Source organism: Brachionichthys hirsutus, chromosome 13, assembly GCF_040956055.1.
Source record: "Brachionichthys hirsutus isolate HB-005 chromosome 13, CSIRO-AGI_Bhir_v1, whole genome shotgun sequence".
NCBI lineage: Eukaryota > Metazoa > Chordata > Actinopteri > Lophiiformes > Brachionichthyidae > Brachionichthys > Brachionichthys hirsutus.
This window is the reverse complement of record NC_090909.1, coordinates 2,679,867-2,704,795: the sequence shown is the minus strand read 5'-3', so window position 1 is coordinate 2,704,795 and position 24,929 is coordinate 2,679,867. Positions and strand designations below refer to the sequence as shown.

General features: G+C 43.6%; 5 protein-coding genes across 5 annotated transcripts; 2 read left to right on the top strand and 3 right to left on the bottom strand.

Annotated features, from left to right (window-relative positions):
• Positions 1–1,381: 1,381 nt before the first annotated feature.
• Positions 1,382–9,984, bottom strand: LOC137903392 (protein shortage in chiasmata 1 ortholog; the record flags this gene model as incomplete). The annotated part of the gene is made up of 26 exons (XM_068747544.1): positions 1,382–1,495; positions 1,815–2,451; positions 2,584–2,733; positions 2,902–3,033; positions 3,250–3,337; positions 3,431–3,552; positions 3,648–3,759; positions 3,989–4,094; positions 4,165–4,340; positions 4,429–4,498; positions 4,762–4,834; positions 5,094–5,275; positions 5,438–5,530; positions 5,644–5,838; positions 5,956–6,159; positions 7,051–7,070; positions 7,268–7,445; positions 7,724–7,818; positions 8,067–8,196; positions 8,406–8,466; positions 8,795–8,900; positions 9,013–9,175; positions 9,271–9,455; positions 9,573–9,663; positions 9,750–9,879; positions 9,946–9,984. Coding segments are annotated over 26 exons (3,624 nt in total), but the record flags the coding sequence as incomplete, so codon positions are not given.
• A 462-nt stretch (positions 9,985–10,446) lies between these two features.
• Positions 10,447–14,123, bottom strand: tdp2b (tyrosyl-DNA phosphodiesterase 2b). The gene is made up of 7 exons (XM_068747315.1): positions 13,739–14,123; positions 13,410–13,534; positions 13,147–13,296; positions 12,863–12,954; positions 12,142–12,260; positions 11,549–11,719; positions 10,447–11,422 (listed from the first exon to the last, which is right to left on the bottom strand). Exons 1-7 carry the CDS (start codon positions 13,883–13,885, stop codon positions 11,141–11,143), a joined length of 1,086 nt encoding a protein of 361 aa, XP_068603416.1. The 5' UTR covers positions 13,886–14,123; the 3' UTR covers positions 10,447–11,140.
• A 194-nt stretch (positions 14,124–14,317) lies between these two features.
• Positions 14,318–15,941, top strand: acot13 (acyl-CoA thioesterase 13). Its single transcript, XM_068747051.1, has 3 exons — positions 14,318–14,666; positions 14,760–14,944; positions 15,037–15,941. Exons 1-3 carry the CDS (start codon positions 14,583–14,585, stop codon positions 15,194–15,196), a joined length of 429 nt encoding a protein of 142 aa, XP_068603152.1. The 5' UTR covers positions 14,318–14,582; the 3' UTR covers positions 15,197–15,941.
• A 5-nt stretch (positions 15,942–15,946) lies between these two features.
• Positions 15,947–19,498, bottom strand: c13h6orf62 (chromosome 13 C6orf62 homolog). Its single transcript, XM_068747050.1, has 5 exons — positions 17,947–19,498; positions 17,635–17,811; positions 17,424–17,549; positions 16,833–16,967; positions 15,947–16,746 (listed from the first exon to the last, which is right to left on the bottom strand). Exons 1-5 carry the CDS (start codon positions 18,073–18,075, stop codon positions 16,621–16,623), a joined length of 693 nt encoding a protein of 230 aa, XP_068603151.1. The 5' UTR covers positions 18,076–19,498; the 3' UTR covers positions 15,947–16,620.
• Positions 19,499–20,060: 562 nt separating this feature from the next.
• On the top strand, positions 20,061–24,598 carry gmnn (geminin DNA replication inhibitor). Its single transcript, XM_068747266.1, has 6 exons — positions 20,061–20,117; positions 21,398–21,499; positions 21,617–21,761; positions 21,843–21,925; positions 22,021–22,131; positions 22,222–24,598. The coding sequence occupies exons 1-6, from the start codon at positions 20,061–20,063 to the stop codon at positions 22,390–22,392; spliced, it is 669 nt and encodes a 222-aa protein (XP_068603367.1). The 3' UTR covers positions 22,393–24,598.
• Positions 24,599–24,929: the final 331 nt, after the last annotated feature.

The following is a 24,929-nucleotide window of genomic DNA, read 5'->3' as shown; positions in this document are numbered from 1 at the left end:
CATCAGTATTCCCAGGTTTATTCGTTCTCGGGCTCAAGCTGCCTGAAACCTCGCTGCTTCTGGTTCTGATGCAAATGATGTGGATGCACAAAACACCTGTGACCAGAACAGCTTTTTCTCATTTCTACCACCTTGTTTGGAGAGTTTCTGAACCTACTGATTGCTTATTTGATCTTGTCAATCCAAATCTCTGACCGTTTCTTACCTGAATTTAAAGCTGACAATGAGAGAATTACAATTTACGGCTGCAAGGAAAATTCACTTTTAAGGGTTTGGAAATTAGTTCTTCTCATTCCGTGTTATAAAGTCTTGCAAATGCGTTTTCACCAAACTGTAGTCAAATATTTTATGAAATATCCCTCCAAACAAAGTGTGATTAGACGAAGCTGTACTGCTCAGTATTTGAGGAGAAGCTACTACATATATATATCCAGTATAGTATTGGTACATGAAGGTTACTTTGTGGGCATATTTTATATTTTAGTCTCAACTGGGATTTAGAAAACTTGAGATTATGGCAAGATGGTGTTCTATAGTAAAGTGGACTGTACTTAACTTAGATATAGTTATGCAACAACTGATTCCCAAGGGAAGTATATTTCATAGACCCCCACACAAGACCTGTATCTGGGATGAACTCGGCACCTGGAATGTTCTAGAGCACAGTTTGATATGATCTTAAAACGGTTGTTAGAGGTCTCGTTCGGTGCTATGAAATGCAGTACTTCCCATCTGTATCAAGTGCATTATACATATCTTGTATTTTGTTATACAGAATTTTACAGTATATAGATATTTATTGCTGTATGATGCTTGTTCAGTATTATTTATGAAGCAAAGAAAATAAAATCTGTCCAACTTTGTTACAATATTCTTCTGAATAATTTTTTACTTCATTTTTTTTTTTTAATATAAGACAAGTACAAAGGTCCTTTTTCTTTCATACTTGAATTTGCAGTACATACATTTTTCTTTCTATATATAGAAAAGACAAAGGACATATGTAGAGACAAACACGGGTGATTTCTTGAGGGAGTTTTGAATTTCTGAAATGGACAGAAATGTCCAGGGGTTGCCCAAAGGTTAAGACAGGGGTTATATTATTTCTAATAATTTTGCAAACAACTACTGTACTTTATCATCCCAAACAACATTTAATGGAAAAAAAAAACACTTAAATGTAAAATACATTAGTAATATGTTGATATTTGAAACAATTAGATGTTTAGTTTGAAATTGAAACTGCATCAAACCAGGAATACCTAAATTTATCGATTCATTTCATTTGAATAAAAACTCTGAATCTAAACTTGAATTATGTTTCTAATCATGTAACAACTTGAGATGAACAAATCATTAATGGTATAGGACTCTCTTGTCCTTACGAACACTGCAGGAAGAGCGCGGTCCTAAAACAACTTGAGTCTCGTCTGGCCGTCCATCCGGCCGGGCACCTTCTCGTAGCTTAACCTGCTTTTCTTCAGCGGCGTCAACGCTGCAAAACAAACACAGGAAAATTAATCACAACCTGTTATATGAAAGGATAAAAGGGAACAAAGCCAGGTTTCATCCAAATGCATTACAAATCATTATCAAAACATATCAAAGGACGTGAAAATGACTTTTCCATCCACCATTTGGTGATTATTCAGAGTTGGATGTTTGAGATGAACAGCAGATGGCGCTAAGTCTAGCCCATTTTCTGCAATCGCCTCATCTACGGGCTGGTTACCGGGCACACCCCGGATGAGACGCCAGCTCGTAGCAGGGGCCATGACAGAACAGAAGGATGGAAATGCAGCAGCTTCGTTCACCTGCTCCAACTGAACCAGGAACGTCTCCGTTCCTCTTCAGCTCTTGTCCAATCCAGCATTTTGAGCCGTAATTAGCTGAATTTGTCCTTTTCACTGCCGTGAGGTGGTCGCTGCTTCGAGCTCGCCCCCAAAGCATGACTTCATTGGGGGTGCTCAGTCTGAGGGAAGTGCTGCCGGCAGGAAGCTGTGCGACAGGACTGTGAGAAAATGAGTCCAGCTTGAAAGGACTGTTAGGAGCCCCCCGTGGCCACTCGTCAGCTCCCTCCACAGTTCTGCCCATGTAGCCAGAGGAACGCCCCTCGCGCTGCTCCCTCCATGAATCTCCGCTGGCCCATCTCTGCGGGCGAACATCCGGGCTGCCGACCGATGAATCCAGGCCGAGGGTAAAATCCGCGTCGCCACCCTTTAGCGCGAAGCATGGATCGCAGAAGGTGCGATCATTTCCGCAGAGGAAGTCGGTGTCGTGTTCATTATAGAAGCGCTCTGGATGTGGGCTGGTGAAAAGTTCTGTTTGCGTATCAGAGTTCATGCGGTTGAGGTCAGAAAAGGTGGTCCAGGGGCTGTTGGGTGGAGTCTGAGAACGGGACGGGCTCGGCTCCGCGGTCCGTGCGCACGGCGAGGTCATATCACTGAACAGCTAGACCCAGAGGGAACAGACACACTCTGCGTTACATCCAATGAATAAACTGTATCTAACATAAAAGCTACAAGCTAAAAACAATAAACCCATGCAGGACATATTCTACGTATAAACTGTGCCAGCGTTCACCTTGAGAACTTTCTGTGGAACCTCTGGAAGCAGCTCCTCCAGCTGCGACAGGGAGGCGCCGAACAGCCACTGGAAGAACGGCGCCCTCCTCAGCATGAGCTGCGCAACTAAAGGGTTAATGCACGGGAACTGCAACAGACGTTTTTCTGCCTGAGGGGAGAAAGAAAAGCAGGGATCAATGAATTATACGATCGGTTTCTTCATGTCAGGGGAACGTCAGGGAGCCACAGAACGTCCATTTTTCTGTTGTTCATGATGCATCAATAATACGAATAACAATGAGATTACAAATATGAGCTCCGTGTGTTTATAGCTCACCTCTGAGGGGATCACAGTTAGCCAGTCTCTGTCCAGGTAGGTCTGAGGCCCCTTCTTATTGGCCAGCAGGCTGTGGAAGCAGATCTGACTGATCCACTTGGCCAATTCCATCACCTCATACACGATCAGGACCTGAGAACCGAGTGGATTATAAAAGTAATCGATCTGCACAACAATCTACAATTCATGATATCGATGTATCAGCGGCACGAAAAATACTCATTATGAAGCTAAATGGAAAGTACCTCGAATTCCCTCGAGTAAACGCACTCAGATCACACATCAAAGAAGTGAAAGAAAGAAGAACAGATGAGGGGAATGAATCTAGAGTTTCGTGTGATGCTCTACCTTCACATTTAAATCCTCCGACTTCCTGCTAAAGAGCACCAGAGACGAATAAACCAACGCCAAGTTACTGAAGGTTTCACTGGAAAATCTGGCATTACAAGGACAGAAACAGTGATTGTTAGGCTTTGTGCACAACGAGTGTGTGTGTGTGTGTGTGTGTGTGTGCTGAAGTCGTACTGACCCCCCTCCCTGGCTGTCTGGACAGTGCAGGATGAGCCAACAGCAGTTGTATTGCAAGGACAGAGCAGTCAGCCTCATCACCAGCCCATCACTGGCTCGCTCCTGGCACAGTCCATTCTCCTCCTACACACACACACATACACACACACGCACACACACACACAGTTGCAGAAACACAATCAAAGCTTTTAGCATTCCGACAGTACGCGTCGCTGCACCTGAATGATGATGGCGGTGCATTCATCCACTGTAATCACAGCGTAGTGATGGGTCCCTCCGAGCATCTGCAGGGAAGGACAGTGACTCCTCTCCAGCACTGTGATGTTAAACCTGTAACACAAGACGAAGACGAGCCCCGTCACTGCGCGTGTCCTCGGGGTGATGGTGAACCTGCAGCGCAGCCTGTGTGTACGATTTGTGTGCGGGTTATCTTCATCCTCGAGTTCAGGGTTTTTTTTTCTATGCCTCGCATTCCAAGGAACTTTTATTATGTTCTCACGGCCCCCTAGAAAAGTAATACATCACAGGAAGATGAAAATCTCAGAAAGTGAAAATGTACCCCGACTCAAGTGTCTGCAGCAGCAGAGGAGAGTTCAGGAGCCCCTCTGTCACAATCAACACATAAGGCACCGTCTCCTCCAAGCACCGGCAGCCCTTTTCCTTCCCTATTGAGAAAAGTAACAGATCAGACTGGCTGTAGAATAGTGAACATGTATGTATTAGTGGCGGACGGACCAGTGCCAGAGACGACAGCGTTGAAGCGAAGGTGCCGGATGCCCCCCTCCCTGCAGACTGAGGTCCAGGGCGACTGGCCTGGATGGTCGTACTCCACCATCAGAGAGAAGCAGCTCCAGGGGAAATCGGGCCCAACGTGCTGCTCGCACGCCACGACACACACGCTGCTGCGCACGCTGGCGGAGCAGGATGGGAGTATTCAACTAGAAGTATTTCCTCCAGAAAACATTTGCAGATGAACAACTAACAAAAATATGGTTTTACCTGCTCACCACGCTGGCACCGTTCAGCAGCGTCTCGCCATCCTCAGGAGAAACGGAATATGCAGCGTCGCCTGAGACGACAAAAAAAAAGAGTAAAATATATAACTGTGTGAAAGATTCACGCTTGTGTGTTTGCACCGTTGTCACTCAGGAGGGATGAAATAACTTCTGCTTTTGTTTGGGATTTGTATCCCAGTAAAGTGAAGGCTGATCAGGAGTTTAATATTCTGGTGCATTATGGGAATGGAGCATAGCGGGGAGTCATCTGTCATGACCGGATGATTTTGGGTTTGCCGGTGCTGCTGCTTGTTTGATTATATATCCAAAGCCTCACCGGTCACATGATTCAAGCTGCTGATGATTATGGATCTGCTGTCGTCACAGTCAGCTGACATGAGGACAAGAATCTACAGAAGAAAAGTGAACCTGGATGAAACGTGAAGATAATGTGACGGTAATCCAGTAAAAATATTATTACATCTGTGTTATTCTGCAAATTCTTGACTAATTGCACCTGCAGCCAGTTTTTATAATGAGACAGAACAATTGTTAAACATTTCTAAATGTTAAACAATTAAATGCATTTAATTAATTGCTGTGACACAATCTGTGTGCCATAAATGAAGCAGGTTTGCTCCTGCTATGAACACCGACTTTGTCCATGGCTTTGTCTGTCGAGCCCCGCCCCTTCCTGCTCTGCAGCCATGCAGCCAGCAGCTGCTGCAGCTCCAGGAGTTTGAAGTTGGACTCTGGGTTCTTGTGACTGAGGTAGAGGATGAGCTGCAGCCTCTTCACCAGCTGCTCCAGCCTTGGCTCTGCACGTGTCTCGGCTTCCTGGGAGATGTACTCTTCAGCACATGAGACGAAGGCAATGACGTAAATAAATATCACAGATGTATATATATGGAAGGTAAAAGTCAAGGAGCTGAAAATAGACGATCTCATTCAGCTACAGTAAAGTGCCTCGAGATAACTTCCTGCTGTGATCCGGTTTATCTGCTTACACTGACCCAGTGCAGTGCTGAGGTTGCACTTCAGCAGCAATTCCTTCGTCGTCACCAACACGTGAATCAGAGCAACCCGAGTGAAAATCACTTCCTGATCTGAAAGAATGAACAAGACCAGTGGTGGAGTTTTACACCTCTGCCATCGTAGTAACTAAATACAGGAACAATTTCCGAATAAGGTGGTGGAAATATATTTCGGCTTCATGCACCTCTGACCAGCTCTGCGCTCTGTCCTTGTGTCCTGTAGAGCATCCTCTCCTGCTGCTTCAGCAGGAAGTGAGTCTGATCCGGGCTCAGACAGCTGAAGTCTCCCCATACTGGCAGATTGAGTCCTAGCTGTCCGGCGGCGCTCAAACACGGCTTAACAAAAGCTAGCAGCTCGTAATACGCCTGCTGCTGGCTGTCTGTAAGGCAGCAGGCACTTTAAAACACAAACTCATAACACTTTTAAATTCAAATGAAGGCGACTGAAGTCACCTGTTCTGGTGTTATCTAGAGAGAAGGTGATGGAAGTGTCCTACCGGTAGCTTGGACTTGTACGATTCTGCTGTTCCGCCTGTCCTGAGTGACGGGCTGGATGCCTGGATGACCGAGGAGCTCCCCTGTTGGCTCTCGGGTAATATTTTGTGACGTAGCACCACTCATGTATGCTGGCGTCACATCTGGTTTTTGCATCTGCTCTGTGGGCAGCTGCAGCTCCCTTTGTTGGTCATCCTGTGGTGCTGCTAAAAACAAGAGATGAGTTTACAGCGTGAAGGAATCGGTCAATACGATCAGCACAGTGCATAAAGTAAAGTGATTATCAAAATAACTGATATTTAATTTTACATTTTAACATGAGCAAATATTACAGAGACCGATTATTCAACTTCTGCTGATTGATAATCCTTCCGCAACTCAGAAAGATGTATCGAAATGTACGTTATAGTCTCGGTAATAGAAACACTCAAAATACACGACTGATCAGTGTAAAAAGACATGCGTCAGCAAGTAAAATTACATTTGTATCCTAAATGACAACTTGTTATGAACTTGAAGACTAGATCTCCAAACATATTTTATTTTATAAAATTCACACCCTGACAAACTAAACTAGAGGCAGCCTAGTTGTGGGATCAACCTACAGCCCTTACTTACCTTTAGGCAAACATTATTTGTAACAAGACATACAAAAGCAGTGCTGCAAGGGGTTTAAAATAAAAAGAAAAGCATCATCTCTTCAGCATCACTAGTCTACCTGGTGGAGATGTTGTAGTGACTGGCGCTGTCTGCTGAGATCTCAGCATGATGAAGGTGGAAATAGGGTCCAGGTCCTCCTCTAGTGGCTGTTTCCTAGCCAGCAGATCTCTCTGGTTGTCTTTGAAATTCAGTCCAACGGATACAGCCTTCTCAGGAACGTGGGCACTCTGCTCCGGCTTTTCCCAAACCTCATTTTTGGTAACAGCAGCAGCTTTTGAGAGCACGGCCGTGGGCTTTCCTTGCTTACCATGAATCGAAAGGTTGTTGTGACATTTATCTGATTCTTTTTGAATAAGGGTGACAGCTGTCGTAGCTTTAGCATGAAAAGCAACAGCATCAGATTTCTCCAGGGGAAGACCTACGCCGGTGGAACTCACCAAGGTCGATCTGTCTGAGGCTGAGAAGAGAGGAGATGAAGTCTGACTCAACAAATGCACATTTCTAATAATCTGTTTCAGATCCCCTTAGCATCAAAAAGTATCTTAAGGCTAAACTAATTAAATTCAAAGATCAGACTACTCACACTCCACATGATTGGGTGATAATTTAGTGAAGTCTTCCAGTATTCCGTGTTCTTTGGAGGGAAGGTCAGACCTTATGTTCTCTATGAAGTCACAGTTGTTGAACAAATACGCACTATGTGGGGCTCCCGTAACTGTCTGTAAGGGTAGTTTGTCATCAACACAGACAAAGCTGTGCTTCTCAAGCCGAATGACTTTCAAAGCTTCCGACAGTGGCTGGAAGCTGAGAGCGGCTTCACACATTTGAGGCTCTGCAGGGAAATACGGGGAATCGTCATCAAAAACAAATGATCACAAATGACGGCTTTTTATTTAGAGAGATCCTTCAACTTTTATATGCTAAAACCTTTCGTTGTTGTCTATCTGCTTCCTCTACCACGGAGGCTACATTTTGTCATTGAATCATGGAAATGTGGGAGGAATTTCTTTTCAGAGTTCCCCTTCCTACGACTGAAATCGGCTCCAGAGCTGTAGTTTTATGTCCCAATGCATCATTAATAGCATTTTATTCACATATTCCTGTAATTACCTGCCAGCAAGAGGCCCGCCACAAAGGCTGGATGCTTCTCTGCCTTCCAAAGGGCTGACTCCATCTCTCTTTGAGCTCTCGCTGACAGCAGGGACCTTCATGACAGTCGTTAACGTTACAGAAGCTTTTCTACACAACAGCTCACAGGCAGAGAGACATTTTATTTGGTGATGACTGAAAAGGATTTTTGTCATTCATGTAGAGATCTAAGTAATAATAATGTCTTCAAATCACTCATGCAACCATTTAAGTACGTTTCCTATATGAATTAAATTATTATTGCTAATCGTATATTCAGTGTCCTACTTGCAGTCTGATTACAACACCTGGCGTCATCGCTCACCTCTTGCAGGGCGGCGACAGCTCCTCCCTCCGGAGTTCACGGGTGGACAGATGGGTTTGGGTTGGACTGGTTTTAGGGGTTGACATGAAAGTCACGTCCAGCTCCAGATCAGTCGGCAGCATCACGTGTCCTTGAATGAAATAACATGTTTAAGCACGCTCCAGAAACTGTCATCTACGCAGACGTAATGAACCAGTACTAAAGTGACGTACAAAAGCATGGTGTACACTAGAGCATGAAAGCATTTGTTAACTTTTAGTTTTACACACTCATCACCCACAAATGCTGCTTTTATTGCTACGACAACCATCAAATGAATCTCTGTGTCTGGAAACGTACCTGCTGACTCTGACTCTATCAGGCTTCCATTCATCTTTATGGGCTCATCTGGCATTTCATACTGGGAAATATCCACTGATACGTCTGAAGGAGAAAGGCCTGATGAAATGTGATGGAAGATTTACTTCTCTGCATTAAATTTGATTTCCCCCCCCCCCCCCCCCCCCCACAAAAAAATCTCACCTTTGAGAAGCACATCCAAAACTGAAGGCTGCTCATCCAGATTTTCAGGAGCAGCATTTGTTAAATATCCAGTTCTTGAAAGGTGTTCTTTACTGAGAGACAGTGTGTCCACAAGATCTGGCAACAACAATGTCTACAGACACAAGATGCTAACTATTAAAACCTTTCACGAGTAGATTACATTATTCAGTATTTGTTTTAGCTACCTCTTCCTTCATCGGTGACTCTTTACTAAACTCCTCGAGAGTGTCCACACACGTCTGAATACGAGTTTTGTTCACGTCAGGAGGTTTTTCATAACACGTGCAGTATCTGAAAGAGGTTTAAAATAGCAAACTACAAAATTAATTTACACCAGTGATGTAAATTTGTTGTCCTTAATACAGATTTGGTGATGCAACAAAAGCTAAATATATAGACCGACCTGAATATGGTATCCTCAGAAACAGTGTCTCCAACTGAGCTCAGGAGCGGGTCAGCCACAAGAAGGGTGCGCAGCCTGGACAGTTTGGCTTGGACCGTGGGTAAATGCCTTTTAAATTGAGGCAGATAATGAACCACCATAAGCTCTTCTGGCAGGAGGAGATCTTTGAGAAATGCAAACATAGTTTTTGTGAGATAAGACGATCATTTGGTGAAAATAGTTAATATACTATCACGAAGAACGCTAAAATCAAATCACCTCTGTTGTTATTTTCGGTTTTCATTTGGTCAGTTGTCCACTTGAGAAATGATTCCTGACATGGATCATTCTTCTCTTTTAAAAGACAAACAGACTCATCGAGGTCTCGATCCTTTAGTGTTCCAGGTTTAGAGCTGGGAATCACCTGCGCACACCCTTTCACCTCACTCATTGTCACGTTAAATCTGGAAAATGTAAAAAGCATAAATAAATAAACAACCAGAAGTCACAACATCAAACATAATGAGAGTAGAATTATGCCCTGAGACAATTTATCTGTGAGCAGAAATAAAAGACAGAACCTTTCCAGCGAATGAACCGATTGTTTTCTTTCTCCCAGTTCATCAAGGACAGACCCACTGACAAAGAGTTTGCAGTTGGACATGACGGTTCCTATAAAATAAAAAGCAAGAAAAGTCAATATAGAATCTAAATGTTTGTCTCATTTTATGATGACCTGAGTGGGGACACTCGTATACCTCTGACCCACGGTGTCCTGTAGGTGACCTCCGGAAGCCTGCCAGTGTGGGGGTAAAGGTCACTGGTACCGGTGAAGTAAGGTGCCGGCAGTTCTAACAGGTTCTTCTTTACTTTGAGGCTGGTGGTCATCTAAAAAAAAGACAGAAATGATTAGGGTTGAATGAGTCTGACGTACATGAACAAGCTGAAACTCACCTCAAAAACGTAGTCAAGAGCTTTGTATCTGTTAGCAGAAAAGCGTGGAGTGAAAATTATTTATGAAAAAAGATTTATAAACCATTGCTTCCTTATCATTACATTATTGACAAATTACATTAAACAAATGGTTCTTAAAAATGTGTGGCTCTTTTTGTTTCTAAACAAGTTAGCATAATTAGCTTGTTAGCTACTACGCAGATACGTTTTTAGCTAACTTTGATTATCTTTAAACTTTTCAACAATGTCCAGAACTAAAGCCTCGCCGCCAATGAATAAGCTGAATTTAAAAAAATAGAGTAACACTTATTTAACTTTTTATTCACAATATCACATTCTGTTCGCATTAAACTTACATAATGGCGGCCTATTCAACCAGCTCCTCTTCCTCGGAGCTTCACTGGTATGAAGAGTATGTTACGTGGATGACGAAAGTTTTTTCTCCCCAATTCTAATTTTTAGTTTAAATCCGTTTTCTTTCTGATTGTTTCAATGGATTCCTCTTTGTCTTTTTATTGCAAATACTGTACTCCACATTCTGAGCAATTATAAATGAAGTATATGCTGCCCTCTAGTGTGCATTTCTACATAGTCATAGTGGCGTGATAGTTTTTCAATAGAGTTATACTAATTACAGTATGGTTCATAATCATTTTTATTAATTTAATGTGCCAGAAACAAAACTATTAATGCTCCTGAACAATGTCCTAGCCTTTTCGAAATCAAACATTTTATTACAATCAGCATAGAAAGAAACATCCATGGTTATTAGACATGATATAAAACTACTGGCATCTAAAAACAAATCAACTCTGAGCTTTGTTGACTTCATAAAGCTGAAAAGAAAAATATGGGTCATCTGAATACATGCAAAACTGTAAAATATAGATGTGTTTATCATAGAAATCGGGTTTGTGTTACTGTATTTCTTACCACAAACGTTTTCATAAACATATTTGGGCCTATACTCCAACATGAGACACATTATAAGATGAAAATAATCAAATTTAGACAGACGCATAACCAACCTCAGATAAAATCTTAATTCACAGTGATATCCCCCCCTTGTGGCCTGGATCCATTATAGAACAGCTATTTAAAAGCATCAGGAATGTAAAACTCACAAATCAAACTAGACCATTTACCTTCAAATTTAAGATTGAACTCGCACGTTCCAGATTCTTTTAAAACATGTCTAACTTGCAGTGAAGCTACAGTAGATTCCCCAGTGATCGCTAGTGAAACGGCCACAGTCCAGCTTCTCCAATCCCACTAGGGCCATGTGATCAGGGAAGAGGCGTGGGACGCCATCCGTCGTGGCAGGGCGTACGTAGACCCGGTCAAAGCGGCAGCGACTGACGTAAGGGGCCGCCAGGTTGCTGTTGGCTTTGGTGTCCCATGTGTAGCGGCAATGCTCCTGCCGTCCCAGTCGCTCCCACACATCAAAGACGCTGGAGGGCAGACCGACCTTGGCCACCTGGGTCGGAGCCCAGAGTAATTAGTTAACATGAACGTGTCACTTCAATGTCTGCAGGTATTATACGAGCTTTCAGGCCTCCCTAATACATTTATTTCTAACACGCCAGAAGTGCACGTGACGCACCTCAGTGTCCCTCAGGTTTGTGTCGCCTCCGAACAGGACGGTGACATCGCCATGCGCCTCTCTCATCCTGTCCATCGCCACCTGCAGTTGTTTCATGCGCTCCTTCGCATGGGCTTTACAGCTCTCCAGGTGCGACGTCATCAGACACAGTTTCTGGCCTCTAAATTCCACCTGATTTCAAAGAGAAGGCCGCTTTTAGTTTGAAATTAGGCAAAACAAATATCAGGTGTTCTTTTTTTTTTTGCTTGCAAAATAGAAACTGTCACAATCACCTGAAGCTAAATATTAGCAAAAACCAATGAATCTGAGGATTATAAGGGCACCTACTGCCCCATCTTGCCTGAGGTTTTCTAAGGTCTTTCCTTTTTTGTCAATTCATTGTTTCTCATCAAAGTCGGGGGTCGAGAGATCAGATTTGCTGTGCTGATTGTGATTCATATATTTCCAATGTCTGACTAATTCCGTTGAATCCATAGGCTTGATAGAAGATAATGTTTCCAACATGAACTGCTAAATGCTGCTAAAACCTTATTAAGTTTAGCCGAATGTCAGAACAGAACACTCCGTGTTTTGACCACTGTCTGCACACAAACCTGAGCTACAAGCAGATTCCTCATCATTTGTGTGGTTGGGTAAGCGAATATTTCACTCTCCAGGAATCTGACTCGCGACTTCTTCAGCATCATCCCAGTGAAGTATTGTTCTTCGCCACCTGGTCAGCAGAAAAAGACAAAATAACTACTACATGAACTGCGGTTTACATTGTACCGAAACTGCGGTTTCTGTATGGTTACTGAAGTAAATAAGCACACGTTCTATTTTGTTCTTTCTCTGGATACTTTGTAACTTTGAGTCGGTAATTTTCAAAACTAAGTGGCGCACATTTCTGTGCATAAGCTAAGTACAGTCGTACTATTTCCTGTTTTAATGTTGTAACTGTACTCTGTATATCTGTGCTGTGTCTTGTTGAACAAGCTTCATCACTAATTAAATCCTGTTTTTACATCAAGTCTGTGATACTTCCTCCACGACTAGTGCTATGTTCTAACATGGTTTTAGGCATCTGATATATTTTAATGAACTCCGACGGATCTTGATGAATCTAGAAATGTTGGGAATGACACCAGGAACAGATGAATAGAATTTGGTGACAATCCGGAAGAGATCTTGGTTTATGGAACAGGTTGCATTTTTCGATAACATTGGAGTCAATGGAGCTTGAAAATTCTTTCCTCAATATCTCGGTTGATTATTGACCAATGTTTATGGAAGTGGACACAGTCATGTAGGGTGGGGATTTCTATGTCAACACACCTTCAATGATTAGGTAGCTGACGGCCCGTTTCTTCAAGTATTGGACATAAGGTGGAATGAGCTCCTGCAGAAACACCACATCGGGAGTATATCTACATGGAGAGAAGATTCACTCATCACGAGTCACAAAGTGACAAAGGTCTCTGCAATAACCTTAGAAGGCTGTCCAAAAGAGTTAAGTGTCGTCCGTTGATTACAGTGGTCCGAGGTGCTCGTCCTGGCACCCGCAAATAGAATATCAAGCAACGCCAACCGGGAAAAATGGAATATCAAAACATACTTACAAGGCAATAAATGAGCAGAGGCCTCTGGCACGTTCTGCGAGGTTCTTTGTGTCAATTCCATCCACGTTCCAGGTGATCAGTGACAGCTTATCATCATCTTCATCTGAGGGTTTGCATGCGGAGGCTGGGCTGCCTTCAGTCAAATCTATACTGAATATTATCCAGAGTGTTAATTCAGTTCTCCCACTATTGGCTGGTTCTAACAAAAACTCATTTATAAATCTTAATGTATGACAAAGGTAATGAGAAGGCGGTAGACTAACCAGTCTCCCGGAGGCTTTTCCTCAACTTTCTTCTGCTCTGTTTTGGGAATGCTTTCTTTCTCTGGTGAATTCTCTACTTCAAAGACTCTCTCCATGTCTGCCTCAAAGAACGAGTTCAACGCTTTCTGCAAAAATTAACAATCTTCAGACCTGGAGATTTTTATGGAATACCATATTGAATAGCTTATTTAGCTTCAGAGGCTAGTATACTCACTTCGGTATTTATGCAAATATGCACGCAAGTTTAAATAAAATGAAACTCTGTGGAAATTGTATTAAAAGAAAAACACTGGCCACTGTAACGCGTTTCGGAAGTGTCGCTACTATACCTCCATCTCCCACTCATTGTCAGCCAGGTAGCACTGAGCCACGGCGCTGTCTGTTCCTGCTATTGCAGCAAACTCGTCACAGATACGAGTTCGATTTTCCTCCACGTTAGAAACGGACGCGGGTTCCGAACTGGATGTAGAAGCCATCTTTTGTAACTAGTTTACTAGTGCTGCTGCTTGTTTGATTATATATCCAAAGCTCACCGGCCACATGATTCAAGCTGCTGATGATTTATGGATCTGCTGTCGTCACAGTCAGCTGACATTAGGACAAGAATCTACAGAAGAAAAGTGAACCTTGATGAAACGTGAAGATAATGTGACGGTAATCCAGTAAAAATATTATTACATCCTTATTATAGAAGCCATCTTTTGTAACTACAGCATGTTCACCAACAGAGTACAGCTACACCCTGTTGGCGTTCGTCCTCAGGGTGTGTCACCGTGAACCGCTTCCGGGTGAAGAAATCTGTGCGCAGCAACCTCCTTTTTCGTGGGTAAAAATGACAAACTTTGTGATATTTTACTTCATATATTATTTATATTGTTGTGCAAAAACATACGACCACGTGTTGTTATTTTAGTACTGTTTACTTCATGAATTGTTTTTGGTCTCAACGACGGACAGTTTATCGGATTGCACAAACTTCAAAACACAAACTTTATTGACATCCAAACAAATACCGACTCGCACTCCAAACCAGCAGGTGGCGGTAATGCACCACTTTGATTTCCAAACGCCAATAAATGAAAAATAAGAAGAAGGGGGGCGTGCACTCTGGTTGGAGCAGCTGCGACAACGTAAACAAGAACTTGACATTGGAAGCTTTTATATGCGTGAACCATGAGTTTAATGGGTTTAAATTCGTTCCAGAAAATCTTGAAAGTGATGACAGATTCTCACTGCTTCGACAGGGTCATGCGCGGGGTAAAGATACTCTACTTTTGCGGCTGCCGCTTACTTGGTTGAATGAGTCGGGCTAACACCAGCGTCGTTGCGTTGGGTTTGCGTCTTTCTCAGGTGGAGATCTTATCCGTTAGCCCAAGTAAGATGGTGTGCGAGTTGCGGGTAGGAGAGGAGCACGCTAACCGCGGAGGGACGCTCCACGGCGGTTACACGGCGACCCTGATCGACGTCATCTCCACGCTGGCTATTATGAATAGTGAAAGAGGATCGCCGGGAGTCAGTGTGGATATGAACATTACGTGAGACTCAATCAGACTCTAGAAACACTGTTTACCAGGCCGGACTGAATTATGACTCCATAATGGCTGAAGACGCTGTAAATACTTTCCAGATACATGAATGCGGGGAAGCTGGGGAAGGACATACTCATCACTGCCGAGGTTCTGAAGCAAGGACGCACGCTGGCGTTCGCCACGGTGGACATCACGGATAAAGCCACGGGGAGGCTCATAGCACAGGGAAGACACACCAAACACCTCGGCAGCAGCTGAACAAGACCGTGCCTGCCTGGAAACCTGTGTTACGCTGCTGAAACAAGTCAAGCTGCACATTAAACTGTTGGTAAAAGTCTAGTCGGCAGTCCTGCACCCTCAATCTCACATCTGGTTACTTAGTTTTGAGGTTGTTGTTTTTTTTAAAACCATATTTAAATATTAATCAGACACAAAGAAACTTGTAGCTGTGAAGTCAAGTTTGATAGACCACTTAAAAATGACTTGTGGCTATGCAATAAAATGAATAGACAACAGTTAAGCTTTCAGATTTTTGCATTGTATTGGGATATGCTCAGCAGTATTGATTTAAGAATCCAAACAGAAAAGAAACGAGAAGTTACACCTTCCGACCGAACGCACTGAATCAACGAGGAGCAAGAACGTTTATGCACCATGTACCTCAAGCTGTCTGACAAAAAGCCTGTAAAGATCTGTTTTTAATTTGATAAGCACGGCAGCATACCTAAATTTTAGTCGGTCTGATTAAATAAAAATCAATTAACTTTCAACATTTTTAGGCGTTAAACAATAATCATTCCCCATTTCAGCAACCCACACCACAAATAAAGAAACAAAACATTCAGTAGCCAAAATGAATGGTGCATGAACAGCGACAATGGCCTCCAACATCGATCTAACAGGTCTGAAATTGTGAACTTATGCCTTTCAAGTCACTTGAGATTTGAGCAAAATGCCTGCCTAGCATCAGAGCAAAGTGAACGACATAGCCCGCCCCCCCCCCCCCCCCCCAAAAAAAAAAGACTAAGGCAGTTTGTAAGAAGCAAAACCTACACCATATGATTTGACAAACATTGTTCATCTTGTTTCTTGCTCATACAGGTGATTTAATGCCTATTCACACCCGTCCATTTGTCAGAAGATTGTGTCACGTTGCTCTAGAGACCCATTGATGTTACAAACAAGCTTTAACAATCCTTTACGACAACAAGGATATACAAACATGTCCGTCTGAGAACCACAGTGAAGACCTGTGTATCGTGTGATCCTGTTTTGATGCAACATGAAGAGTTCCTTCAATGGCCGGTGGTGTTGACAGTGCGGCTCCAAGAGAACAACCAACCACTCAAAATCAATGTTCGTGCAGGTTCAAATAAACAAAACTGGATGAGTGACTAAGAGGGAATGAAAAGGAGGGGAGGGGGGGCGAAATTAAATAAATGGGGGAACCAATCCAAAAATAGCAGAGACAACAGGATGAACATTGGAAGCTTTAAGGAAAAAGGATGGGAAATTAATCAGCTTCGGGTCAGGGAGGGGAGAACGAGTAGGTAACAAAAAAAAAAAGAAAAAAGAGATCCAAGCATAAGTTCAAATCTTTACAAGGAAACTAGTGGAGATGAGTACATCACAATGCTTCTGGAGGGAGGAGGGCTCTTCCCTGTGTGGTTAAGATGGAGGCCTTAATCAGGCATGTAGGGGCGGAGGTGATCCTCGATGTCTCCCACGCCCCAGCACGTCAGCTGGTCCTGAGGCAGGTACAGGCAGAGGCTGCACAACTTGAAAACTGTGGCCTTAGTTTTAGGAGACTGCAAGAGAGGTGCACATTTCAGTGAGGCGCGTCGTCATCCCCGTTCCATCACACCGTTAACGTCCTTCCGGTGGACTGACTCACCTGCAGGTGCTGCCTGTCCATGAAGAGAAACACAGTCTGACTCGGGTTGTTCATGACCATTCCAGCCTTGTCTTTACGACCCAAAGCATGCAGGCACTGCTTCTCGTAGTCTCCATGATGAAATTCAAACTTGGCCTGTGTATTAATCAAACACTCCATTACATCCAGGATCAACTCGCCGTCACGGTTCCGTTCTGACCAAATGTAAACTGCTTTACAAGATGCATTAGAAGATTATTTTCACTTAAAACACAAACGATCTGTTGATAGCATAATACAGAAGTATGTTAAGTTCAGTGAGGCTCATTCGTATACAGAAATTGCGAGCTACGTTCTGGACAAGACGAAGACCACTGAGGATTATTCTAAACATCAAGTTTCCATGAAAACATCAAAATCAGTTTGTAGAACTTGCACCAAAAATCAGTTTCAACCAAGCAGGTGACAATGTCTAATAATCATTCTTAATTCTTTGAATTTAAAAACAGAAAAAAGTCCTTTAATATTTCATTTATATATTTGGGAAGTGCTCTGAGCTAACTTTTGTTGTGATTCGCTATGTTGTCATGCGATGTGCCCGGGGGTTCTGACCTGAACAGGCCTGAAGGGTTCCTCATCCGCCCCCTTCCATCTGGAGAACAGCAAACAGACAATCTTCTCAATATCATTGCGTGGCCAAAGGATGAAGTCCATCTCCTGCGTGCAGCCGATCACATCCTGCAGCAAAACAACAACGACAACTCTGTAAAATACAGTCGTACAACGACCTTTTAAAGATATCCTAAAGAGCAGGCCGACTCACCCTTCGCATTGACTGGTATCGGGGAGCGTGTAGTTGCACAACATCTTTTTGCAGGAGTTCTATCGAACTCTCGAGAGAGTAGCTGGAATCCCTCACACCTCGAAGGATGTTTTCTTCATAGTTATTGGTCATCACTGGCAACACTTCAGCGACTTCGAAAAGTGCAGACTTCTTTTTCTGCAAAGAAAAATAAAGGGCAAACACATAATTTTGAAGTTGTTTTGGATATAAATGTCAAAAGTTATCGTACAACAGATGAATTGAATTTTAAGACCGTAAGCGAATATTAGTGCTTCGACGTTACTGACAAACCTTTTCTTTGAAAACGAAGGCTATATAAACCTTGAAGTCAAACTGATCCGCCAAAGATTCCCTTTTCTTCCGAAGTTGAGCTCGAAGTCGATTTCTTGTCTGATTTCTTCGTGAAGTTGGATCTCCCATGCTTAACGTTTTGGTCGTTTTCCTCTCTTACGCAGAATACTTTGGCTATATTTTTGTGTATTTATATACTGAATGTAGGTTGAAGCCAACGAAACCTTGCGCCGAAGTCAAGGCTGGAACTGCGAGTTACCCAATTTCAACCAGCTGAAAATGTCAGCTATTACAAAGCAAAATTAGGTCATTTTAATTTCTGTAAAAGGGCAGCGTTGAGGAGAGGAATGTTCAACAAGCTCAGCCTCCGTCTCATTATTACTTATTCAGAAATCCATGTTTTAAGACGCTAGATTTAAGCCGAATTTTGCCTCGATTTTTTTTTTCCCAACCTGCCAACGACAAATGATTGCAATGGATTTAAACGAAAAGAGCAACTCAAATTTGACTGCTGCGCTACTGAAATGAAAAGAAACGACTGATACCGCAACAACTCATATTATCTTCAATATACTTTCGTGAGTGAGATCGAGGAGTACAGAGACTAGCACGCACATATATATATATATATATGCTATGTTTGGGCCATTTCAAAGTCCCTCATCCATGGCTGGCAGTTTGTTTGTTTTTGTTTGTAAAGACTGCGTTATGAGCGTGCTACAGACGGACTAGGGACACAGACGAACATGGGAAGAAAATACAGATGCCAGGAGATGTTGGCACCGGGTAACATCGAGCACTACTGCGAAAGTACCTTAACATTTTCCGTGCCCGTCACCACTCATTCGGCCCACGGCCCGCGGCGCTGCCACTGCTGATAAGTCATGACGTGGGCGTATTTTTAGCACACTAGCTAACGCGAGCTAGCAAGCTAATCTAGGCATTCGTTTTCAACACTAACTAGTAGTGAACCGACGATGTAGCTACATCTTAGCTTCTAGCTATCTGGTTTACTTTGAGGCTTATGAGAGGGGTCGGCTAGCTAGCGTACAGTCATCTTTCCACTCGTTTACATTTTCTCGCCCGGTTCAACGTGCTTTCCAGCGCCGTGAAAGTCGACAGACCTCCAGAGATGAATCCGACTAACTGGTTTTGCTTTCGCTCAGCATTTTTAGCATGGTACAATTAGCTTCACTCGTGTTTTTGCTAACTGCATCGACAGAAACCAGCCAGGGAACCGATAGCCGACCAACTACGAAACGCTGAACGACGAAATAAATGTTGTCTCAACAAAATCTCCCCCTTTCCACGTCTGAAGTTTGTTTTCTTTCTCTTTTCTTCAGTCGTCACAACCTCCGACTCGCCCTGCTACATGCCATGTCAAGATAAATCGACAATCCAGCTGAAATCCTCCGTTCTTTCAGTCGACGTGTGGCGTGTTCTATCTCCCGGCGGGCCCATATTGAAGAGCTTGTTGTCCAGCGTTTGTCCGTTTCGTTTCTTTGCGTGTTTTTTTTCTTTCTGACAGCTGATAATGGCAGAGACAAGCTCACCGAGCCACAGCCTTCTCAAAATGGCTGCGCGCAGACGGCCACAAAGATGACGACGTCAATGTCACGTGACACATACAGGCAAAAAAAACGAACAAGGAACTATTTCCGCTTTAACCACGTGACTATGTGGGCGTATTTAAGATCGGAGGCGCGAGCTCTACTGAAAGGAGAATAGAGGCAGTCGAGACCTGCGGCGTTAGCGGTCGAGATACGGTAAGTTACCGCAACGTTTATTTATCTACGCAATGTCTGACTTCGGTTCTTCTGACCTCCGTTCGAGGCCGCTGCGCATCAAGTTAATGTTGACGACAGTTATATTTGATACAGCGTTAGCTGTGGCCCGTCCAATTGTGTTATTATTTTTGTTAGCATTAGCTGACTCAGTTAGCCTCCTGTACGCCGGTGGTGGCACGTTTAACGTAAATCTCACAACGTCGTAGTTTAAATAAAGTTTTAAAACAACGTAGCCATGTTTGTGCCGTTTCTTGTTTTTCGTCGGAAATACATTTGCGTACAATTTAAAGTGACGTTGCGATTATTTCTCAGGTCACGAGAGAGAAAATGAGTTTAAGTGGAAAGCTCAAACCTCGCCACCAGATGTCTGACGAGAACATAAAGGTGAGTGGTTGATTTCATTTCCGGTTCGAAGTGCAGTCTGTAAAATCACTAATGTACTGCATTCCGTAACTCTGTAGTCTTACTGACGAGACTCAAAGCTTAACTTGCGTTTATTACACTGATAGCCACATTGTTGGCTTTGATGGTGTCACGCATGTCGTTTCGAATTCTAATTGTCTATTGGCAGAAGATAAAACATTAGAATTAGCTTATGTCGCTTGTTTAAGAAATGTAAACGTGAAGGCCGTTGTGTTGGGGGAAGGCTTTTTTACTTTTACCGGATGTCAGTCATCGGGTCGAGGTAAATCACGCCGGGCAGGAACGAAGGATCAACAGGATTTGGTTAAAGACGTTTCACCTCTCCATCCAAGAGGCTTCTTCGGTTCCAAATGGAGATGGAGAGTCCTGGGACTTGTACTCCTGTTGGAACACTTCAAACATGAAAATACAATGAGGCAGATGCTCGTCCACCCGAAAGGCAAACACCCAGACGCAAACAGAGCGATGTAGATTAGGGAGACCAAACAACCGCTCAACACAGGAGCGCCAACGTGTCGGGACGAGACTCAGCAGTCCACCTCCGCCTGAGAGGAATGGGACACCCCTTTTTTGAGGACAGTCATGTCCAGGTTTTGGCCAGGGAGGACGGACCGTTTGAGAGAGGAGTTAAAGAAGCCATCTCTGAACAGACGAGGATGATTAAGATCAGCGACAAACAATGCAGAACTGACCTCTGTCCCCAAAATCTACGACCCCCCCCCCCCCCCCCCCCCCCAGCTGCTCCTGGGTGCAGCTAATCAACGCGGCTCACCTGCGTGTGCGTTAACACCTTATGAATGTTAATGACTCCTGATGAGTCTTATTGTTCTGGTGGCTTCGGCCCTTTTTCTGAACAGGAGTAGAAGTATCTGGACTTTTAACGGGTGTCCCCAAATGAAGAAGCCTCCTGGATGAGAGGTGAACTGTCCTCAACCAAACTCAAACGAGTCCCCTTCGATGTCGTTTTGCTCTTCGTGAATAGTCCAGGTCATTTTCCCCCCCGCTTCAGCTGTAAGACGAGAGCGTTCCTGTTCTTGGTTGTTCAACCACTTGGCTCCTACTCGCTGCCATGGTGACGGTTTAAAGAGTGCACAGTGATGCTAAGCCCTGCTTGACAACGAGAACAAGGGTTGTGTTGGCTTCCCCATGTGACTCGATCTGTAGTTTCTCATGTCCCGTGGATATTGCCTTAAAAGAATCCACAAAACTAAGCTAATACTGGCGTTTGTAAAATCTTCTAGAACTTTTTCGAACCATCTCAAAGGCCAATGGGACCCCCCAGGAAAACCCTACAGGTCATCCAATCCACAGCTGCCAGCAAGGGTCTGGGAAAGTCTTCTCAGGTATGCATTTTGTCCATATTTCTTGTTTCCATTGGGTTTAAAGCTGTGCTCTGACTGTGCAGACTTCACTGTTTCAAAATAGAATGCCTCTAAACAAGCTTTCTTTTGACGGGTAAGGTCAATCCAAAACGGAAACACTGGAGTGCAGAACAAGCGCGAGGCCCGAAAAGGGTGAAGGTCGAAGTCAAATCCACACAAACCGAAGAATCTCGGTGTCTGACAGATGACGTGTCAAAGGACGCGTATGAGCTTATGGTCAAAGGTGGGTTCACATGCTGGAACAGTCAACCTTCAACTAGGCGTGTCTGAATTTGATCCTAAACCCGAGTTCGTACTGTTGCAGAAACGCCGCCGTCCGCGTACTGGAAAGAAGTGGCGGAGGAACGTCGGAAGGCCTTGTACGAAGTTCTACAGGAGAACGAGAAGGTGAGCTAATCGCTGAGGAGGCTAACATTTAGCCGTCAGCTCAGCGGTTCCCACGGTTCCCGCTGAGTTTTGTTGGCATTATTTTTCTAAACCAGTTGCACAAAGACATCGGGGCCAAAGATGAGTGGATAGCAAAGCTCAAGGGTGAAAACGAAGAGCTGCAGGAGCTGGCCCAGCACGTCCAGTACATGGCTGATATGGTGGAGGTAGGTACGCCTGTACGAGTCGAGCATGCGTGCTCCATGTAATCTGATCACCGGCTTCTCTGAGGGACCTGGTATTTACATTCAAACCAGAGGCTGACTGGGAGGAGCCCAGAGAATCTGGAGGAATTGAAGACGCTGGCCCTTGATATGGACGAGGACGAGCTTGACGACGGTGACGTGAAGGGTCGGCGTGAGGAAGAAGACTCCGATCAGTGTGAGAGTGACACTGAAGATGAGGATGAAATCAAAACCTCTGCGTAAGACTGAAACGGCTCCCGCGTGTCGGGAGTATAAACCTTCCTGTACAAGTCGACAGATTTTCAAACAACTTGCGCTTTGGCAGCTGTAAAAGGTATCAAAAGTAAATCGGCCTTCAATGCGTGTCTCGCATTTCTTTACTAAATGCTTAGATTTTTTTTTATCACGCCGGTCGGCTGTCATTCACCTGATTTGTTTTTACTTATCTGTTTTCAAAGTCTAATTTTGCACGATGAATCGACCGAATGCGACTAACGGCTGGGCGTGTCTCTCTCCGGGTCCGGGGCATGTTCTAACGCCCGCTGAAGTGACTTGCAGCGTGGCCTTCGAGTGTTCTGGTTTACGCTGTTACGATTCAGTCATGTACAGGAGTCTTTTGTAAAATGAAGTTTTTAATATAGAAGCCTTTGTCAGTCTCTTTTCTTTGGGGCATGGATTTTGTGTCTGACAAACACCAAGTCCACCTTCCTGATCTAACACCAATAAACTCATTTCCTGTCCCCCCACCCCCCTGAAGAAGATCTTTGTTTCTGATAGCTGATATAAATTGACATTTAAGACCTTTCGGCTCTTTCTGTAAGTAATCTCCATGTTTCACTAATGCAAAAATAAACTTTATTGCAGCTTTTGATGAGCAGAAGAAATACTGACAATGGAGAACAGCACGCAACTAAATGGATTAGTACAAAAGCTATTGATCAGGTTAATTATAGATCAATTTCAGCTAAATGTTCAGAGTTATTAAAACCACTCTAAAGGTGCCCACATTGTCACAGCTTGTGGTTTATTAGGAAATCAACTGAGCACTGGTCAACCGCAAGTCTGCAGGAAGAAACCAGTACCAACACAGCGGGTGGATTGGGTACCGAAATACTGATTACTTCCATGATGTGAATAGCATTAAAGTAAATGTTACTTAAAATGGGGGGCATGTTTTGCACAAGGATGAAAAGAAAAAATACTTAAACCTCAGCTTTTAGTAACTTCACACATTTACATAAGTTCTCATAAAAATATCACTCATTTTATTCAATATGGCTTTTGGACAGTTGAACCAAATGAAACTATTCTTATAAGAAGGGTCTTTTGAAGTTAAGTTGTTTCTTCTGGCCTAAACGTGTTGAAAATACATCCCTTAAAATTGTTCAAAAATTGGTATTTCCTTTGGTTATGTTAAATCTATTCATTAAGAAACAAAAAAAATTCAAATATATAATGTCCCATTACTTCTGGAACCTTTAGGGAAAAGAAACCCACACCATTATATGACTATTAGCAAATCTGGATCTTCAAAATAATTGATCTATTATAAATCCTTTCAAAATAAACTCAGTCAAGCATCTGCTCGGAGATAAACTTTGCATTATTTTTTAAAAAGAAACAAGATAAACAATACTGTATTTCAAATATTAGACCTGCTCCAAAATAGAACAAATATACAATTCCTTTACACAACATCATCTGCTCAATTACAGTATAACTTCAATGAATACTAGAATTACAAGGAGTAAATAAATAAGATGTGTGAACAAATATTGTATTTGCCACTGCGCACTAGCACAACACTCAGTAGTACAGTTACGATGAGAAAAGTCGGAATTAGGTGCAAAACCTGGGTCATTTCCCCCCCCATATAAGGATACGGGGAAATGAAGCAGACCAAAACGAGGAAACGGAACTCGCCGTTCTGCAGCGTCTCACAAACAAGGCTTGATTTCTAATCCTGATTTAAGATCACATGCATTTAAGCAAACTACAGCTTCACCTTCACCTGTGCATGTGGAGAATATTCCAGCTCGACCATACCGAGGCTCAAAAGGTCAACGCTGACTGAATCAAATGTCCTCGGCTATGTGCAAAAAAAAAAGAGTCCGATATGTACAGAGAAAAATTGCACTTGTTCAACTGCGAGTCTGAGGAAAATGCAGATTAAAAGTGGGGGAGTGAGTGAACTTTGTGCCGACCTAATCTCTTCAGGTTGCCGTTCATCTGAAGACAGCTGAGGTTCTCACCAGTGGTGCTCCCAGCCGCAAAACTCATCATGCAACCGCACGTGGAAAATCCCTGAAACTCAAATGGAACGTCCTCGAAACACACACTTGTAAATACGAGCTCGTTACGCCGGCTGTGTGAAATGCGCCCGTATCTACAAGGCCGTACCAGAGGGCAAACCCTCCCACGGCGGCGGAAAAACCGTCTGTAACGCAAACCCATCATCTTAAACGGTGATTAAACAGAGATCATAGTACGAGGTGTGACACGATCAACGTGAGGATCAGAGAGAGCGCAGTCCGACAGCTTGACAGAGAGGCTAAGTGAAGGTGCAACGCTCCAAGTCTTCAGAGTGGCTGTGAGATCGTGCTGCCTGGCTCAGAAAGCAGGGAGAGGAAGGAAGGGTGCTGGGAATGGAGACTATACGCACGTTTGTGTGTGTGTGTGTGTGAAAACTGGTTCAGGAGGCTACGTCAGTGCCGGAAAGCCTTTCGGTAGGTGATCAGTCATCGCAGCCCTGTGAGTTGTGCAGAGTGAGGTTAAGCTGG

Bases quoted from the DNA above. Each gene is read 5' to 3' on its own strand.
- acot13 (XM_068747051.1), top strand. From the start codon at position 14,583: ATGAGTTTAATGGGTTTAAATTCGTTCCAGAAAATCTTGAAAGTGATG. The intron at 14,667-14,759 runs GTAAAGATACTC...CGTCTTTCTCAG, and splicing joins TCGACAGGGTCATGCGCGGG to GTGGAGATCTTATCCGTTAG. The intron at 14,945-15,036 runs GTGAGACTCAAT...AATACTTTCCAG, and splicing joins AGTGTGGATATGAACATTAC to ATACATGAATGCGGGGAAGC.
- tdp2b (XM_068747315.1), bottom strand. From the start codon at position 13,885: ATGGCTTCTACATCCAGTTCGGAACCCGCGTCCGTTTCTAACGTGGAG. The intron at 13,297-13,409 runs GTTAGTCTACCG...GATAATATTCAG, and splicing joins GAAAAGCCTCCGGGAGACTG to TATAGATTTGACTGAAGGCA. The intron at 11,720-12,141 runs GTTTGTGTGCAG...CTTTGAAATCAG, and splicing joins GGAATCTGCTTGTAGCTCAG to GTGGAATTTAGAGGCCAGAA.
- c13h6orf62 (XM_068747050.1), bottom strand. From the start codon at position 18,075: ATGGGAGATCCAACTTCACGAAGAAATCAGACAAGAAATCGACTTCGA. The intron at 17,550-17,634 runs GTGAGTCGGCCT...GTTTTGCTGCAG, and splicing joins GATACCAGTCAATGCGAAGG to GATGTGATCGGCTGCACGCA. The intron at 16,747-16,832 runs GTGAGTCAGTCC...CCTCTCTTGCAG, and splicing joins TGGACAGGCAGCACCTGCAG to TCTCCTAAAACTAAGGCCAC.
- gmnn (XM_068747266.1), top strand. From the start codon at position 20,061: ATGAGTTTAAGTGGAAAGCTCAAACCTCGCCACCAGATGTCTGACGAG. The intron at 21,500-21,616 runs GTATGCATTTTG...TTGACGGGTAAG, and splicing joins GTCTGGGAAAGTCTTCTCAG to GTCAATCCAAAACGGAAACA. The intron at 21,926-22,020 runs GTGAGCTAATCG...TTTCTAAACCAG, and splicing joins TTCTACAGGAGAACGAGAAG to TTGCACAAAGACATCGGGGC.